We start from the raw sequence: 20,375 nt of genomic DNA on the forward strand, positions 1-20,375 counted from the left end.
AAGGCTTTTGTTAGAGGTGAGGAAACACACACATGCAACAGCTACACAGAAAAAACAAAGACACTCTGTAAAGCAGGTGGGTCCCAGGAAGGCAAAGAATCCAGCCTCTTCCCGAGGGCTGGATGTTTTCAAGTCTCCTAATGGCCTTCAGGGGCCATTTTCTTTCACCACAGTCAGTTTGAAGAAAGACGGGATAATTGATAGGTCCATAACTGTTGTATAACACATCCTGGTGTGGCCTTGACTTGTTTAGCTGTCCATAACTGGTGTATAACACATCCTGGTGTGACCTTGACTTGTTTAGCTGTCCATAACTGGTGTATAACACGTCCTGGTGTGGCCTTGACTTGTTTAGCTGTCCATAACTGGTGTATAACACGTCCTGGTGTGGCCTTGACTTGTTTAGCTGTCCATAACTGGTGTATAACACGTCCTGGTGTGGCCTTGACTTGTTTAGCTGTCCATAACTGGTGTATAACACGTCCTGGTGTGGCCTTGACTTGTTTAGCTGTCCATAAGCAGAGAATCTACGGTGGGAGAAAAGCAGCCTACAAGGCCTTTGTTTTTTTTTTTTTTTGTTTTGTTTTTTTTTGTTTTTTTTTTTTTTGGTTTTTCAAGACAGGGTTTCTCTGTGTAGCTTTGCGCCTTTCCTGGAACTCACTTGGTAGTCCAGGCTGGCCTCGAACTCACAGAGATCCGCCTGGCTCTGCCTCCCGAGTGCTGGGATTAAAGGCGTGCGCCACCACCGCCCGGCCCAGGCCTTTGTTTTAAGCTAGGAGGTTTTTGTCTTAGGTCAGAAGGGTGAGGGAGAAACCAAGCATCTTGGAAGTTTGCCATTTTTATTACTTAGCCAAGGCCCCTCTCCCTATCTATCTGCCTACTGGGGAATCTTTCTAACTTCTAGTCCTTGAGTACAAAAAGTATGAACCTTGAAAACACTGTGGTAAGTGGGATAAGCTGGTCATAAAAGACTATATATTACAGGATTCTGTTCATTTCAATGCCCAGAAGATGTAAACCATAGAGATAAAGTCAATGGATGGTCACTTGGGGATAGAGGCAGGAAAGAGGAATATGGAGAAGGGAGATAACGAATATAGTATTTCTTTCTGATGTGATGAACTATCCTCAAATTAGCTGCAATGATGATTCCATTTATCTGTAAATTTAGAGAAAACACATTGAGTTGTATACTTTAAATAGGTATAGACCATGACAAGAAAACTGTTTAAAAGACAGGTCCTGGAGAAAGGGTTTAAGAGCATAACTCAGCTGTACATTTCCCACAAGAAACTCACTCAACATATGATAATACAAGTGAGTAAAAAGAGAAATCTATATCATGAGAAACTGAACAAAATAAAGCAAGAGTAGTTGTGTTAATACAATATAAAGTGGACCCCAGAGAAAATACAATTACCAGAAGTGAAAGGGGGCATTATACAGTAATAGAAGAGCAATTACCAAAAAAAAATAGTGATTATAAATTATATGTATGCTGCAGCTGAGAATCTGTCAAGCAAAACACAGCAGAATCAAAAGGAAACATAAGAAAGTCAGTAATTTTTAAATAGAAAATAGTTCTTATTAAGTACTTAAAATTAATATTCTGTGTTATTTTTTATTGGAAGTTTTTAATCAACCATTTATCATTTGATCAAAAAAATTTTAGAGCATTTTGTAAATGTGTCACAGTCACATGGAACAGAACACTACTTCTGTAGAGGACTTCAATCTGAATAAAGTAATGTGTGTTTGAGTATCTCCCCTCTGGGTTTCCTGGTAATTGCATACAAACAAGTCATCATTGTTTGTGGGAAATGGACTAGATACATAGATGGTCTTGCCATTCTCCTATTTCACTCATTTTGTCATCTGAAATTCACACAAGGGCTTCATCAATACATCATCAAACGACCATCTGCCTCCCAGACAAGTGTCCTTCTCCTCCTGTATGAAGTAGATGAACTTCAGAACTGCCCTCTTAGAGAAGAACACTTCCTCTGCATTTGCAAACATCAATACGTCCTGCTTTGGGCCATTCTACCTCTTTTTGGAATGAGATTTTCCTGCTCCCACAAATGTCTTACTGATCAGCAGGTAGAAGTATGAAGTATTAGCTCTGTGTACCTCGGCTAGATCTTTCTAAAGTTGCTGGTGCATGGACAGGGCAATCTGGGGAAATCTGGCAATCTGCTTGCTCGTGTCTTTCAAATGCCTGTCCAGTTGTTCAATCACACTCTTTTCATAGTTCTCAGAAAAGCGTACTTTTTAACTAGAAGCAACTCTTAAATGGCTTCAGCATTCTGGGTACTCATTCTTTGAGTTAAATGTAAAGGACTTAGCAAGCCAAAGATCTTATCTTCACCCACTTCATCATCGCTGTCATCTGAAACATCCCTTTGTGAATCACATTCCCAAGGTGGTTCTGCTGAATCAATAGCTCAGTTATCTCTGTCGGTGCTCACAGGAGCTTTCAGGAAAAGCAGCTGCAGTAATTTCTTAATTGCATCAGAATTGTTATCTGAGATGGAATAAACTGCAAATTCAATATTCTCTTCCCCGCCCACAATCTCATTGTCTCCATTCTTTTCATCACGGTCTTCATCCTCAATGTCAACATGATCCTCTTTTTCTCCTCATGCAAACGTATGGAACTCTTCATGAATTTCATGTCATCCTTGCACAGGGTCCTTACTAATCTCTGTATTGTTCTAATTTTAGTACAATTGCTGCCCAAGCCAGCACCTGTCTATAATTGTGTTGAAGACCAGCATGCCCCTCTGAACAACTGATAAAAACATTAAACAGAAAGAAAGTGGGGTGCTCAAGAATCGCCACCCACAGCACCTGTTCCATGTTTACTGAACACTGCAGCCCAGGCCACAACAGTACACGTGCTTTTTCAGGCATATTCAACAATACGCGTCAGCTGCTAAGCCATCAAAGCACCCTGTACAAATTTTTAGAAAAGAAAAGAAATTATACTGAAGGTGCTAAGAGACACAATGGAATTAAGTTACAATAAAAAGAGAAGGGAAACTGCAATTAACTGAAAGCTAAATCACACACTCTGAAACAGTCTACACAGCAAAGAAGACTCAAAGAAATTTTCTTAATACATCACGTTGAATGAAATGAAAATTTTCCACCAGCATTGGTGTGACACAGCTAAATCCACGCTGAATTGGGTATCCATACAACTAAGCCACTACATCAGAAAAGCAAACTTGCAAATCAGTAACTCTAGCTCAAACCTCAGGGGCCCAGAAATAGAAGAGTCAAATCAGACCAAAGCAAGCAGAAAGGAGGAAATGAGAATGGTAACAGTGGAGGCTAACACACTTAAAAACAGACAAGCAATCTAGAAAATGAGTGAAGCAATGAGCAGCTTCTTTAAGGCAATACATTTGACAGGGCTCTGACGAGGCTGAGAGAAAGGCAGAGACTTCAATTAGCAAAATCAGGAATGAAGCAGAGGCATACACGGGCCCCACAGGCATCGATGGGGCAATGGAAATAACACTGTTAACTCTGCACATGTGGACCTGACACACAGGCAAATGAAACCACTTCTCAAAAATCACAGCCACAATAACTTATCAAAGACGAAAGAGATCATCTGTATAGTGCTATAATTATTAACATAGTTGAATTCAATTTTTAAAGTGCCCCCCAAAGAAATATACAGATCTGAGGAATTTTATTCTTTTAATATTTAATGAATTAACAATAATACTATAAGCTCTCTTCTACAAGAATGAAAACTTTCATTTTTCCCATAAAATCAGTATTACCATGACACCAAAACCAAACATATAATAAAGTAAAAATGATAAAGACAACTAACACAGGTATCTCTCATGAATATAAACTCAAAAAAATGCTTAGCAAAATATGAACAAAGTGGATTCAACAATATTATGGAGTTATTCATAGTCCCTTTTGTATAAAAGGAATTAATCCAAGTAGGATTTGTTTCATGCATGCAATAAACACAATAAAAAATAATCAATATAATCTACCACATTAGAAAGATAACTAAGGAAAATCATATAATCACCCAATTGGGAGAGAAAAGCACTGTGTAGCCTCTTATTGGGAATGTGTTCATCTCTAGACTTCATGAAGATTCTTGGATTTCAGTCAAAACTGTCGTAGTGAACACAGCATGCTTTTCACTGCCGGATCCCAGTCCTTACGCTCCTTCTGTAGGCTGGTTTATTTCCTGAGTGACCACCTAAACTGCTAGAGAAACTGTCTAGTCATCCCAATACTCAGCTGCAACGTGTGTTCATAAACTCAAGGTTGCTTGTTTTGAGGCAAAGACGATTATCTCTACATTTGAAAACAAAAAGATTATTTTACATGCAGAATTTCAAAACCTGAACATTTCAAACTCCAAGTTAAAAGCTCAACAGACTGGATACTAAAAAGAGGCCATCCTGCTTAAGGAAGGGAGACTGTTAAACTTTACATTTTGTGCTCTTTGCCTGAGGAAGCCTACAACATAGGTTCATAGGAATCTCCTTCATGCAACAAGAAAGTATACATTTACAGAGATTTGACAGGTTGTGGTTTAATAATGATCTGACTTGACTACAGAGAAAGCTCAGATCCCAGACCCTTGAGCTGCCATTGCTGACAGGCTGACACACTCTCGTTGTTTCCACAGTGAAAATCGCCACCGGAATCTCCTGGCACCAGACAGTCCCATCTACAAGAACAGAGGAAAGTCACCATGAGCACTGCAGGCAAGGTAGGTGTCCTCTCTCTGTGTATGTCATGCCATGGTTGTGTCAATCTCCTAGGCTCCTGCAGGACATGTGATCTCAAGATCTCCCCCCTTCCCTTCACTTATCCCTTGTCCCTTCTCGGTTTTTCCATTACTGCAGTTAAGTACCATAAAGACTCTATTTCCTGTTTCCCCATTCAAAGATGAAGCCCTTCTTAAGGATCCCTCACAGGCATGGATAGGGACCCCTAAAAGGAGCGCGAGGACTGCAAAAGAGATCTGGAAGATGGCAGCTCAGGGAAGTTTCAAACCTACACTGGCTTCCCAGAGGAGGCGGCACTGAGGGAGAAACTTACCTGAGAAATGGAGACTCACCAGGTAACAGAGGACAAGACTTTGTAAGCAAGTGAAACCACAGAGAAAGTATAGAGGCAAGAAGACCTCCTATTTGATCATCTCCAAGAAGCCTGTGTGACAAGGCTGAGGTGGAAAATGACAGGAACTGGCAGCAACTGGCAGAAGAATCACTCCTATTACATCAGCCTGGGAGACCACTGAGGCAGTGATAGGGAGGGGGCATCTGAAGATGAGAACACCAGCCAGTGGAGCAGAAAGCTTTTCCAGTGGTTCATGTGAAAGGCAACGGAAGGGTCCAGACCACACAGAAGTAGCGAGAAAGAAGAGGAGGGCACAGATTCCAGAAATTGTCTGATTGTGGACAGCGAAGGACAGAGAAAAATTAAGGCTACTTCCCACGTTTCTGTCTTGGATGAGTGGTTGGATTTCATGTTAGAAACAGGGAAAGTAGATGTGTACTGTGTCCTTTAAGGTACAGATGAGAGAAAGAATGGCTTGTTTGTCTATTAACATATTGAGTTTGCAGTCCATGGAAGACATTCAAACAGCATATAAATGCTTGTCTAAATCTTCAGGCGAGATTTGTCCCATAGATACAGTTTGTACAAGTCATCTACATAAAAGCAGTGACTGAATACATAAAAGTGGAAGATCATTTATACTAAGGATGGTGGGCTGATATCAGAACCCCTAAGAACTGCCTTGGCATTTGCAATCTCTCCAACATCAATCAATCTCCAATGATTACATTCCCATTTATTGATCTCCACCATCAGATGGTCTTCACTCTCTGTGCCATAACTCACTGCTTCAATCCAAGGTCCCTCATACCTGGGATCATAAATGTCCCCACACCGTAATATCATCACAACCCTGAAGTAAGTGGGCAATTTCATTCATAATAATAGCAAATGCATGGCATCTAACCAGGAGTGGTGGCATGTGCCTGTAATGGCAGCCTAGGGAGTTGGAGGCAGGAGGACCATAAGTTTAAGAATAACCTGGGCTACATAATAAGACTGTTTCAGAGAGAGAGAGAGAGAGAGAGAGAGAGAGAGAGAGAGAGAGAGATCTATCCATCTTTTTTTATATATGTGCTTTGCTACAAATATATCATATTTGTTAGACCAATTTAAATATAGAGGAAGAAAGCATAAGAAAAACTTAAATTATAAGACCCACCAATTTCAGTATATATTTAGATTTTTCCATCCTTTATTTTCCTCTTGAGTATAGACAAATTAAGTACTTTCTAGTAATGATTACTATAAGAATCTTCCACCTTTCAGACCTACTAAGTCTCCCTTTCTCCCCTCATCTGCTGTACCCAGGTGATCAGATGCAAAGCTGCTGTGCTCTGGAAGCCTGGAGCCCCACTGAATATGGAGGAGATAGACGTGGCCCCACCAAAGGGAAAGGAAGTTCGAGTAAAGGTAAGACAAAATCCACAACTCCACATCAAAACCAAAGATGTTTGATACAAATTATATATCCTTTTCAGAATTTCCTACTCAAAAAGAAAACTAAATGTTTCTTCTGTCTAGAAAAGGTTTGTCAAGGGTTAATGTCTGTTCATACTGCTAATCAGAAGAAGAAAACTCATTCAGTGGGGTTTGTCAAGGGTTAGTGTCTGTTCATACTGCTAATCAGAAGAAGAAAACTCATTCAGTGGGGTTTGTCAAGGGTTAGTGTCTGTTCATACTGCTAATCAGAAGAAGAAAACTCATTTAGTGGGGTTTTTCAAGCTTGCTTACATACTTGGAATCACTGAGGAGCTTGAAAAACGTTAATTGCCTCTCATCCCGGAGATTCTGAAATTCTGAAGTTAGGGATTGATTGGTTTGGGGTGGCACCTATCCCCCAGGCGACTCTAACTGGCTCCCAGAGAGCTAAAATGCAGTTCATCTGACTGACCTTGTGGTTCAAGGTCATTACAGTGGTGGGGAGTATGTATTATTTACAGATGAACTACAGAGAGACAGTTCTAAGTTACCTTACCTACACAAACCATACCCTCTTCTCAAGGAACCTTCTCTGGAATCTATTCTCTACTGAGTGAGAAGGGCAGTACTTAGCAATCCCTAGCAAGCATACTCCAACAAGGCTAAAACTCACACAACTAGTTTTAGACTCGAGACACCCAGCCACTGTCTGACAAGCTACTGTTTGACTCTCTCACCTGTGCACTTGAACCAAGTTACAGAGCAAGGCAGTTGCTGGCAAGCGGGGGAGAGGGACTGGGGATGGTGCCGCCAGCCAGTATTATCCAGGTGATTACGATAAACAAACGCAGGAAACTTGTCTGCTGAGGATTAACAGGACAATGCCAGCTGTAGCGTCAGAACCAGAACAGAACAATGAACACAAAAACACGTTGGCTGGTGCAGTTCTAGACCCAGGAGCTTCAAACGCCCTTCCTACAGTTGGGTCACAAGCACAACACAGTTGGGACTTACAATAAGGCAGGATTGTTAACGCAGCTTTTAAATGTGTTTTGCACGATAAACTAAAACTTTAGTTAAAACAGGTAGCATTACTCTTTTCTCAACCTTTTAATTCTATAATTAGCTGTCTTCTTCCACACTCCCACCCTCAAGCTCACGGAAGGGCCAGGTCGGATCTTTGGTATCACACTGAGGTTGTTGGAATCTCCCCGTTAGGCTCAAGTGTTTGAACACTCGGTCCTCAGTTGAGGTGCTGTTTGCAAAGGTTATTGAGAGACGCAGCCTTGCCAGAAGACGACACTGGGGACAGGCTTTGGGAGAGCTCATAGCCTTACCTTACATCTAGTATGTGCTCTGATTCGCTTTTCTGGTTGAAGATGTGTTCTCTCAGTTTCGTGCTCTGGTTGTCTGCTGCCATGCCTGTCCCTCCATTCCTCGAGTCTTCCTCTGGAACCATAGCTCGGTGTACTCTTCCCTTTTGTCAGTTGTCTGGGCCATGACAGTTTGTCGCAGCAGTGGAGAAGTCACTAATGCACACAGTGTGCTTCTCCAGCTTCTCTCTGACTCCATTAAACTGTGACTCAGCACTTGATCTTGGAAATTAATCAAGGAAGAACACTGTGTTCCTTCACACAAGTAATTGTTGACAGCTGTCAATACTGAGAGCGGTAGAAGTGAACGCACTAGAAGCCTTCACAGAGCAGCAGATCTGAAGCTCCCTCACAACAGACAAATCTCAGCTCTCTGTGCTTTCCACACAGATGGCGGCCGCAGGAATCTGTGGTACAGATATAAAAAGTCTGGATGACAAAAAACTTGCCCAGTTTTGCCCCATCATTATGGGCCATGAAGGAACCGGCATAGTCGAGAGTGTGGGGGAAGGAGTAAGCACGGTGAAAACAGGTAAGAAGCAACGCCCGCATCCAGAAATGGAAAGTTGTGGAAGCACAGCAGAAAATCAGGTTAAGGGCATCCCTTAAATGTGTCATAATGAAGCAAACAAAAAGAAAGGTGGGGCTGGAGAGATTGCTCTTCCAAAGGACCCAGGTTCAATTCCCAGCACCCACATGGCAGCTCACAACTGTCTGTAATTCCAGTTCCAAGGGACCCGACACTCATGGCAAAAACACCAATGCACAAAAAATAAAAAAAAAAATAAAAAGAAAAAAGAAAAGTGAAACACTGCCCATTTCTCATAGGGGGAGTCACAATTGTCTCTAAATAACATGACAGTTGTAATGGGGGTTAGTCTTCACATTTGTATTTTGAAGAAAAATGCACCAAATCTAGAGTTAATGAAGAAACAATGAGGAGAAAAAATGACAAGGAATGAGTAAACTGGGGTGCACTACTGAATAAATCGATCAATGAAGTGAGGGCAGTGGCCCCAATTGTTTGGTTGGGTCTCTTGGGTCCCCTTGACCAACAACTTGAAGCAAGGTGTACCTTCACTGGCACTGGGAGTTTGATGGTCCGTGGCTCCTGGAGGGAACACTGTCACCAGATGTTTGGAAATTCGATTTAAATGAGATGTACGTGTGTATAGATATGTGTATATGTATGTACAAATGTGTGAATAGATATGTATTGTGTATGAAGATATATAGATACGTGTATAGATATGTGTGTAGATGTGTAAATGTGTGTATAGATATATTTGTGTGTATCATTACGTATAAATTGTATATCTGCATGTTTAAATGTGTGTATAAATATGTATAAATGTGTGTAGATATCTATTTGTATGTATATGTATATATGTGTGTAGATATCTATATATGTATGTGTATAGATATGTATGTATGTGTATGTGTATACATATTTATTTGTTTTTAAGTTTATAAAATAATGTTTCATTATGGCTTTTTCAAATAGTTTTTAGTGTTATTTATCCTTCCTCACTCTTTCTCCCTCTGTTTTCTCCTATTTCCCCCTCCCAGTTCAGTCCGCACCCCATTTCCTCCCTTTCCTCCTTTAGAGCATCTTTGTCCTGTGGCTTCCTCCCTAGAACTCCTCCTCTCTGCCTCCCCCATGGTTTCTTTTGCTTTCCTGGCTTCTGAGCTTACTCCAGGATTTATATTCAAATACAAAATATAAATTCACAAACATAAGAGAACACATGGTATTTGTCTTTCCAGGTTACCTTACCAGTGTATTATCCAACTCCATCCATTTACCTGTAAATTTCATGAATTCGTTTTCTTTGCAGCTGAAAACAATATCATTGTGTATCAAGATCATGATTTCATCCCACTTCCATCAACCGAAGAGCATCCAGGCGCTTCCATCTTGTCACTATTTTCAATAAGTGACAATGAATATGGCTGTGGGGTAGAACATTTGAGTCCTTTGCTCTTAGGATGAAGAATAGTTTAGCTGGGTCATACAGTGAAAAAATTGAGTTTGTTTGGTTTTTTTAATGATTCTCCACGATGATTTCATGAATGGCTGCAAATCCAGAATGGATTCCAGCCTGCACTGCCACCAACAGTGACTCAGGGTCCCCTCTCCCCACATCTTCACCGGCACTTGCTGCCAGTTGTTTTCTTGACCCTAAGCCATTCTGACTTGGGTAAGATGAAATCTCAACGTGGTTTTAATTGGCATTTCCCTCATTTCTAAGGTTGTTGAACAATATCTTAGTTATTTCTTGGCCATTTTCACTTCTTCTGAGAACCCTCTGTTCAGGTTATTAGCCCATTTTTTCAATTGGGTTGTTTGTTTCCTTGATCCTTTGTTCTTTGAGTTCTTTGTCTATTCTGGATATTGATTTCCTATCAAATACACAGCAGGCAAAAATTCTCTCCAGCTCTGGGCTTCCTCTTCACTCAGTTGATTGTTCCCTTTGTTGTACAGAGGCCTTTTGGTTTTATGAGGCCCTGCTTGTCAATTCTTGGCCTTAATTGCTGAGCAAATGAAGTCCTATTCAGAATGTCGTTTCTTACACTGATATCTGGTAGAGTACTCACAATGTTTTCTTCTGGCAGTTTCAGCATTTCAGATTTCACATTGAAGTCTTTGATCTATCTGGAGTCTTTTCTTTTTTCTTTTTCTTTTTTTTTTTTTTTTGAGGAGTAATAGATGTGGGTCTAATTCAATCTTCTATATATGAACATCCAGTTTTCCCATCACTATATGTGGAAGCAGTTGTCTTTTCCCAGTGTAGAGTTTTGCCAACTATCAGATGACTATATGTATATATACTTAAGTTTGCGTCTTCTATTCTGATCCACTGGCCCACCTCTCTGGTTTTGTGTGAGTACTATAGCTCTGTAATACAAGTTTACATATGGTGTGATAATTTATATAGCATTATTCTTTTTGCCCAGGATTGCTTTGGCTATTCCAGGACTTCCATATGAATTTTGGATTTTTTTGGTTCTATTTCTGTGAAGGATGTTATGGGAATATTCATAGGGATCACATTGAATCTGTAAATTTGATATGATGGCAACTTTCACAATGATCCATCTGCTAACCCATGAGCACGGGGTCTCTTCCCTTTTCTAACGTCCTCCTCAACTTCTTTCTTCTCAGTTTTCAAGTTTTCATTATAGAGGTCTTTGACCTCCTAAAACTAAAACCAAAATAGAAGAGCCTAAATTCTAACAAAGCTTTTAAATTAAAATGTATAGTAAATTACTATATTTGGCAGTAATGGACAATGAAGCAGTCAATAAACTCACCCCAAGCAAGACACTCTGATTTTCTCCTCTTAATTTGAACATAGAGGTACAAAGAGCACTAAAAAAAAAAAAAAATAGGAATATGTTTTCTCTCCATGGCCACAAAGAAAGAGAGGAAGTACAACACAGAGCACAACTTGTGGTCAATCTTCCCCCAGTTCTGGGCCTCATTCTTTGAGCACTGTATCTATTTTGACTCTTGCCTCACAGTGGAAGTTAATGCAGAGGACATAACATGTAGTTGAAAGCTGTCTTAGTTATGATTTCTAATGCTGTGAAGAGACACCATGACCACGACAACTTTTATAAAGGAAAAACATTTAATTGGGGTGGCTTACATTTTCGGAGGTTTAGTCCATTATCATCATGGTACAACATGGTGGCATGTAGGCAGATAGGGTGCTGAAGAAGTAGCTGAGTGTCCTGCATCTTGACTTGCAGGCAACAGAAAGTGGTCTGTCTCACTGGCCGTGAATGGAGCACATGAGACTTCAAAGTCCACCTCCACAGTGACACATATCCTCCAACAAAATGAAATCTATTCCAATAAGGCCACACCTCCTAATAGAGCCACTCTCTTTGGAGGCCATTTTGTTTCAAACCACCACAATGGCACACAACTAAATTTTTTGCCTGGGTATTCCAAAAGTGTCAATAAAGGTGGGCATATCTGGAGCCAGCTCCTAAGGATTCAGCCATGGCCTTGAACTGGACAGGATGCTGCAAATATGTTTGTGATCAAGCACAATTAAACAAATAAATAGTTCTTCATTATCACATCTTCTTGGTGCCTTGATATTGACAACCTAAGAAATCAGACTACTCAACATTAACACCCTAATAATTACTTTGCTTTTTAGGTGATAAAGTCATCATCTTATGTCTACCACAATGTGGAGAATGTAAAACTTGCCTCAATTCCAAGAACAATATTTGTAAGGAAGCTAGGTAAGTCTTTATAACTATCTTTTTAAAAGTCTAATTCAGTTTCACATGAAGAGATTTAAGCTTTTCAATACAACATAAAGTTTGTTTCCTTTCACCTATAAAAAGACTATCAGGGACACATCTGACGTCTGAAGGCAACAGCAGAATTACCTGCAAAGGAAAGACAGTGTATCAATATATTACTACGGGCACCTTCTCTGAATACATAGTCATAAAGGAAATCTCAGTCGCCAAGGTTGATGAAGATGCTCTTCTGGAGAAGGCATGCATAATTGGCTGTGGGTTTGCCACTGGCTTTGGCGCTGCAATCAACTCTGCCAAGGTGAGGGGCATTCACATCCATTTTAAAATAGAATTAGTAGGATAAGGAGGTGAAACACCTCTCACATTGGGGTACCACATGGTCATACCACCTGAAAAAATAAACTTATCTCTAAGAACTGCAAAGTTCATTAAACTATATGATTGCCTCCCAATGCACTCCCTGCCATGCAGGAGTATAAGTATTCAGACTTTAAATACAACATAATTATAATATGACTATATCTTTCCACATTCCAGTGTATTTAATTTAACAAGCAATGGTGAAGATTTTCACTGTTCTGCTGCTAAAAACTCATCAAGTTTACATTCTAATTTAATAGTATATTACTTAGTAGTAAATGTTAAAAAAGAAAGGGAGAGGGACTGAAGATGTACTTCAAGGACAGAACACATACCTAGTGTACACAAGGTCCTAGATTCAATCCAAGTACACCAAATGTCTTAGGGTTTCTATTGCTGTGAAGAAACACCATGACCATGGGAACTCTAGTAAAGGAAAACATTTAATTGGGGTGGCTCCCTTATAGTTCAGAGGTTTAGTCCATTATCATCTAGGTGGGAAGCAAAGCAGCATGCAGCAAGATATGGTGCTAGAGAAGGAGCTGAGAGTTCTTATATCTCCACCCACAAGCAACAGGAAGTAAGTGGTCTGCCTCACTGGGCACTGTATAAGCATGTATGAGGCCTCAAAGCCCACCTCCATAGTGACACACATCCTCCAACTAGAGCACAACTACTCCAACAAGGCCACATCTCCTAATAGTGCCACTCCCTTTGGGGGCCAATTACTTTCAAACCACAACACCAAATGAATTCTTAAGGGTATAAGAGAACCAATGGAGAGGTGATTATACTGGCCAGGGAATCTCATTCTGATTGAATGAGCTACAGTTAAATTCCTTCTCTTGGAATATCATTCTAAACATCCCATCTCAATTCTATAAGGGGCCTTTGATATTTAAGTCTTTGCATTGTCCACTGTCCTTTAGTCTCAGGGCTACACACAGAGATGGGATATGTCTTAGTCAGCTTTGTGTCATTGTGACAAAATACCTATGATAATCACATTGCAAAGAAGGAAAGTTTGTTTTGGCTCATTACTTCAGAGATTTTAGTCTGTGGGGTGGTCTTGGGGGCAACGTTGGGGCAGAAAGTCATGTCAGGGAATGTAGAGTGGGACAAAGCTGACCATCTCATGGTATCCAGGATCAGAAAGATTATAAATGGGAAACAAAAACAAAGGAGAGCTGGTGCCCTAAAATCCCCTTAGGGTATATGCCCATGATGTTTTCCTTCCATTGGGCTCCTTCAGAAGGTTCTGCTACTTAAGATGCCAAGGGCTGAGGAGTAGACCATTATTACATATGTCTTTAGAGCATGTTCAAAATGCAAACTATATCAGGTTGGAAGATGTTCAATTTAAATTGGTGCCACACTGCATCACATAACATTTCTTGAGTAAACAATAGGAAACAGAACAATTCTGATAACACATGAGAAATCACACAGTTTCTCTCAGGCTAGAGATACCTTGCTGACCTGGCATGGTGAGTAATCATGGCAACTCTGGGCTATCAGCCAAGTTCCCTGATGTGTAGTCTATAAAGCAAGGAGGGAGGCATGTAGCACTCGAGTACTCTGCACGTTCTGAAGGGACAGTGACCTTAAAAGTGTCCTGGGACCTAAACATAAACAGTTAGTTGGCTAAACCTTGAGTCCTGCATTATACAACTGATGCTAGAAGTATGTGCAGAGAGTCAATAGCTGAGAGAATCTGTGCAGGGAGTTATGTCTTTAATGTTGTCAGCCAGACTTTTGCAAGTGAAGAGCTGGCACTAAAGTTGCTTCATGCCTGAAGCAACTTGGTTCAACACCCAGACACTTGGGAATCTGTCCTTGTGCAATCTATTTGCAGGGGCAACTAGTCTGCTTTGAATTTGCTCTGAGGTCTTAAATCAGCTAATAGTGTAAAAAGCTGAGAATATTGTTATTTTCTATGTCAGCCTGAGCTATAAAAAATATTCTAGTATTGTTTCTATTCATCAAAATTATACAGCTTAAGACGAAATCATCTTTCTGACCATCCACAGATAAATGTGTGCCCAGAAAGTATAAAATACACCACCAATGGGCTGTGGAGAGAACCCCATAGCTGTTCTTTTAGGAAGGAACTGTGGCAGCACATGAGAAAGTTACCAGTAGAAACAAATGGTATCCACAGCCAGTAACCCCACGGCCTTTGCCTAGTGGGGATCCCCATCAGAGAGTTAATTCTTCTGGTGGGTCGAACTGTTGAATATTAGTTGTCATCTGCTGTATATTCTATGGCCTCCAGCAAAATTTCATTACATTACTTTCATTCATGCTGATTCCATCCTGGGACTTGAAATTCTCTCCTTGTAGGTAGGTTTTTGTTCCTGTAGTAAAAGCATCACACACCAAGAAACAGTCTGAGAAACTAAAATTCTCTAGATATATTTTACCTAAAAATGTCCTTTCCTTCAGTAAGGACACAGAAGACTGAGGAACAGCTCACTGTAGAAGCTTCCTTCTTAGCATGAGACTTGGTATCACTATTTACCATAGAGGGAACGTTCATGTTCCTTTTGCTTTTGATCTGTCTGCCTTTGTGTTCAGGTGTCTCCAGGCTCCACCTGTGCTGTGTTTGGCCTCGGAGGTGTTGGCCTGTCTGTCATCATTGGCTGTAAAGCAGCAGGAGCAGCCAGGATCATCGCTGTGGACACCAACAAAGACAAGTTTGCAAAGGCCAAGACAGTGGGTGCCACTGAGTGCATAGACCCACAAGACTTTGAGGAACCCATTCAGAAAGTCTTATTTGGTATGATGAATGATGGAGTAGACTTCACATTTGAGGTCACTGGAAACCCAGAAACAGTGGTATGTGATCTTTGGAAGTGAAAATTACCAGTATATTATACCAGTTGTTGTTTAATATTTTAATTGAATGAACATCTTACAATTCCTTCGACATTCCTCTATTTAATTTTCCTTGTGGTCCATGTCATGCCCACTAGAACATTTTGTTTATTTACTTTCCAACTGAACCTACAACTCTGCTATTGAGTTTGTTTATCCCTCTATTCCAAAATTATTTTCCTTCAATTAAGCATAAAGAACCATCCGACAGAGATTATATGACCACAGGCAGCCTGAGATAACTATGATTTTCAAGCCAGAACACTTAAGTGAAAGCTCCACTAAATTGTCCTAGAAAACAACGAGCTTTTTACTTTTGGTAAAAATCTTTCATGTTAGATGTGAGCTTCTGAACCAAGAAAAGCATTTCCTCATTTGATTAAATGTGTTATTTCCAAAAAATGAAGAAAAAGAGTAGGGATTTTTCTGCCCAAACATGGTTAACATATGGAGATAAACATGAAAGGCAGTCACACCAGACTCTGAAGAAAGCTTTCTTTTGCTCTTGAAGGAATGATGCATTATTGTTCCATGGATCCATTTCTGGGAAGTTACGTAGAAAGCAAAGTGGAGTCCCTTCAAACCCGGGTCTTTTCCCCAGAATTCAAAATTTCTTACAGTTCACCACAGATAACCCTCTCATCTGAGGAAACATATAGCAAAACCTTTATTCCAGTCTTGTTCTGAGAAACAGCCTTTGAAAATGACTAATGGGAAGGTTGTGGGTGGTCACTTTGTTAGCATGTCATATTATACAAATATCTGACTGTCCCTTTTGAAACCTAGAAGAAAAACATTAACTCAAAACAACCGCCCACATCATAAGTCTTACAAAAACTGTTATCTTTATTACTACAATGATCTATAATGATCTTCATCTTTATTCAATTTGTTGAATCCTAAAATGCCAAGCACTATTCTAGGCAGAAACAATCTTACCTATGTTGTAGAACATCTTCATAATATTGATGCTATTTCAAAGAGAACAAGGGAAATCAGAAAGGAAGTCATAGGTCATTAAGCAGTCAAGCTGAGTAAGAGTGGGTCCAACTCTGAAGTAGGTGGTTTTATCCTTGTTCTGTCTTACATTGCTCTACAACAGGCAACTGCCCTGGCCTCCTGCCACAAGGATCATGGAGTCTGCGTGATTGTTGGATCAATAGCATCTTGGATACAACTCAACATCAATAGTCAGTTGTTCTTTTCGGGACGTACTCTAAAAGGGTCAGTTTTAGGAGGTATGTACAGAAGAAACTGAATACTAAAAATGAGGAGCTAGCAGGAGGAAATAGAAAAATGGGTCAGAAGTGCCTAAGAAAAAACTATCAATTCTAGGTTACACTTCTTGTTTTAATGTTTAAAACTCAAGTTAAGAAGTAGATATTAGCTATGTCCTCTGTCTCTTCATAAGCTTTATTTCATGCAAGGAGAGGAAAAAAGAAAAAGACAAAATTTTGTTTATTGAATTGTAAAACAAACAACACAACACTCTAGGTGCTGGGGATATAGCTCAGTGACACAATGTTCGTGTCAATTGCTGAAGTCCTAGGTTCAAAACTACCCAGACTTCAAGAGTATTGAAACAAATATCTGTACCCCTAAATTATATAAATGTCCACTGCGATTCTTTAAGGTATATGCTCAACTATTAGTAGTCATTATCAAAGCAGTATAATATCTTATCCTAGATGAATGAGCTGCCAATGTACCAACTCAACAATATTAAAAATGATGGATTCATAATTTTCAAGGAATATTACCAAAGGGGTACTTTAATAACAAGAAAATGTAAATTCTCTTATTCAGAGAAATAAATCATTTCATGGAATCCTTTATTTTTATTATTTAAAATATAAAGACTTTAGACGACTTTTATTTAAGGTAGAAAATAAATGAAATTATGTATTCCTGCCTAGGATTCTGGACTCATTTGCAAGCAACCTAATGTTGTTGTTGTTGTTGTTGTTTGTTTAAGATTTTAATGTCTGTTTACTTTAATGTATATGGGTGTTTTGCCTGCATGTAAGTCTGTGTGCCACTTGGGTGCCTGGTGCCCATAGAGGACAGAAAAGAGTATCCAGTCCTCCGAAACTAGAGTCATAGACAGTTGTGAGCCATCCTATGAGTACTGGAAATCAAACCTGGGTCCTCTGAAAGAGCAGCTAGTGCCCTTAACTGCTGAGTCATCTTTCCAAACCACAGTCTGATTTTTAAGAAGACTCTAGGTGATGTGAGTTCTTGAACAAAAATATGAAATTAGGAGTTTTCTGAGCACTGGGAACTGTGATCTCCAAGTTAACAGTGGCAATGAATTGTCAGGCATTTGGAGTGTTAGCCACTTCATTTGTACAGTGAGCAAAAAGACCTGTAAGGGGGGGGGGGGGGAGTCCTAATTCAGCTGAACACTTTAGCTGTTGAGTTCCTCTGTTTGGACCACTGGATAAACACCACTGCTGCTTTCCTATGCTGTGTTTATTACGATGGTGTTCATTCCAAACGCATGTGTCCAACTAAGCTTTGTAACATAAGATCATGTTATCTTGAACAACCCTTATAAAGAACCAAATGTTTTAAGCATTTAAACATTCATTCAACAATCATTAATGAAGTGAATTCCCCCTATAGAGAGTATAGTCCTCTGGTTTTACAGCTCCCAATCAAGGATGTTACTAAGATTGGGGAAACAGATCTCCTAACCTCCTACAGTGTGTATAGGGAAGAACTTCCCCTACTCAAAATTCCATTAGTGCCCTCGCTGAGAAACAACACAGCCTTTCTTTGTTTTTTGAAAAACACTGTCTAATTTTGTCTATGTACCCAAGACCTTCCTTTTTTATTCATTTCACTTTATTTTATATTTTATCGTGTGTGTGTGTGTGTGTGTGTGTGTGTGTGTGTGTGTGTGTGTGTGTGTGTAAGAGGTGTGTAAGCACCTCAGTGCTTATGTGGAGGTCAACAGTCAAGTTTGTGAAGTAAGTTCTTCAGACGACCTTTCAAGACTTCCAGGAACCCAACTCCGTTCTCCAGGCCTTCGCCACAAGTACTTCCACCCACTGAACCATCTCCCCAGCCCAGTGCCTTTCTTAGTGTTCTCCCACTGAAGTAGTAAATAACAACAATTGTTTTTACATACATACCAAAATGCTTCATTAGATCACCAACAAAAACAAAAAAAAATAGACGAGACTCATAGGCTGCAACAGATAACACTAGTTAGAATTTGTGGTTACATACAGGATAATTAACTTTTAAAATACATCTGTTGGAAGAGTTTGGGGCAGTTTTGAGAGTAGGTTGAAAGGCTAGAGAAGCCGACATTAACTGGAATGAAGAAAAGCAAGCATGAGGATCACAAAGATGGCTCAGCAGTTATAAGCATGTATGTTTTGCAAAGGACCAGAGTTCCTAGTATCCATATGCCTTATGCCCATGGAGGCCAGACGAGAATGTCAGCTATCCTGGAACTAGAGTTACAAACAGTTGTTAGCTGCCATGTGGGTGTAAGGACTGGTGCCCATGTTCTCTGAAAGAGCATCCAATGCTCTTAACTACTGAGTCACCTCTCCAGTCATATCTATTTTTTTTTCTTTAAAAAAAAATCAAGCAGCTGACAAAGTCCTATGACATAGTTACGAGCAGAGGGCACTAAGCAGGGTAGAGGAGATCACACCCTGCAGCTATGCCATGCTCACCTCTTCCACACAGGAGGCCAGAAAACTCTGGTTGTGACTCATTGACCAAGGTACTTAGCACAGTGTGAAATATATACACTTTTGAAAGCTCACGAGAATAGAGAAAATACATTGCAAGGCTAATGTTGCTTAAGTTGACCCCAAAGGACACATTTTAGTAATTCATACACATTAATTTTCTTATTTGGTTTGTTCATGAAGCTGCATGTCAAAACACACACACACACACACACACACACACACACACACACACACACACATTTCTATGCTTTTAGAGAGTACAGTATTGATGATCAAACCTAGAGCCTCATGCCTCAGGCACGTATTCTCCCAACTGAACTACTTCCCAACACCTATTTCTAACCTTTTAATTCATTAATCATCCCAGGACTGTGGCCTTCATTATACATTAGGTTTGAATTCACTGATCTACAGAGACTACAACCTAGCACTAGGAACATCACAAGATGAGATTGATTTTCTATTGACTTTGAATTATGCCCTATGTGTCAGAGGCATCAGAGGTCCCTGGAAGAGCACAACCCTAGGTGTGGTCTGTATGGTTGGAACAGCATTCATCATGATGGGGCAAGTTGATGGAACAGCAAAACTACTCTAGCAGTTTGACATGGCCAATCTTTCTTCCTGTCATCCTTTCTATCTTCCTTCCTTTCTTTTTTCCTTAATCTCTTCTTTATGATTTGAGAATTTCAAATATGCATATATAGTATTGTCAAATCCACACATGATCCCATTCCCCACACGACCTTTCTTTTATACTGAAATCTCATGGGTAGAGTCTTTCATAAATCTGTGTTCTTTTGTGTATTTCCAGGCTGGAAAACCAAGGATGAAATCCCTAAGCTGGTTTCTGACTATACGGCGAAGAAGTTTAACCTAGATCCACTGATTACCCACACCCTGACTCTCGATAAGGTCAATGAAGCAATTCAGCTCATGAAAAACGGGCAATGGTAAAAGTCGTTTTTAATCTGTGTGTGGGTGTGGGGACAGACAGCTTGTCACTGCTGCAAATGCTGCACAAAGAACCTCTGAGGAGCTCAGAGCCTCCCTTGCCCTCTGAATGTGGCTTTATTGCTGACTTATAAAATACATGATCCTGCAAGTATTAAGGTAGTAAATATCTTAGCATTATTTTTTATATAACACAGAACTAAAGGTGTCATCCCATGAAGTTATGGTCCAAGTTTAGGAACATAGTTTACAGAGCTGAAGAAAACAGCTTACAGAG

The 20,375-nt window shown here is 40.0% G+C and overlaps 1 protein-coding gene, 1 non-coding gene and 1 pseudogene across 2 annotated transcripts; 1 reads left to right on the forward strand and 2 right to left on the reverse strand.

The window, feature by feature from the left end:
* Positions 1-1,785: 1,785 nt before the first annotated feature.
* On the reverse strand, positions 1,786-3,158 carry LOC131913877 (BRCA2 and CDKN1A-interacting protein-like; annotated as a pseudogene).
* LOC131913903 (U6 spliceosomal RNA) lies at positions 2,646-2,747 on the reverse strand. Its single transcript, XR_009379979.1, has one exon. It is a non-coding gene; the product is annotated as a U6 spliceosomal RNA (small nuclear RNA).
* Positions 3,159-8,297: 5,139 nt separating the features above from the next.
* LOC131913878 (alcohol dehydrogenase 6) lies at positions 8,298-20,101 on the forward strand. Its single transcript, XM_059266625.1, has 6 exons — positions 8,298-8,439; positions 12,083-12,170; positions 12,276-12,492; positions 15,132-15,392; positions 16,534-16,669; positions 19,959-20,101. The coding sequence occupies exons 1-6, from the start codon at positions 8,298-8,300 to the stop codon at positions 20,099-20,101; spliced, it is 987 nt and encodes a 328-aa protein (XP_059122608.1).
* Positions 20,102-20,375: the final 274 nt, after the last annotated feature.

Source organism: Peromyscus eremicus, chromosome 6 (assembly GCF_949786415.1).
Source record: "Peromyscus eremicus chromosome 6, PerEre_H2_v1, whole genome shotgun sequence".
Taxonomy (NCBI): Eukaryota; Metazoa; Chordata; class Mammalia; order Rodentia; family Cricetidae; genus Peromyscus; species Peromyscus eremicus.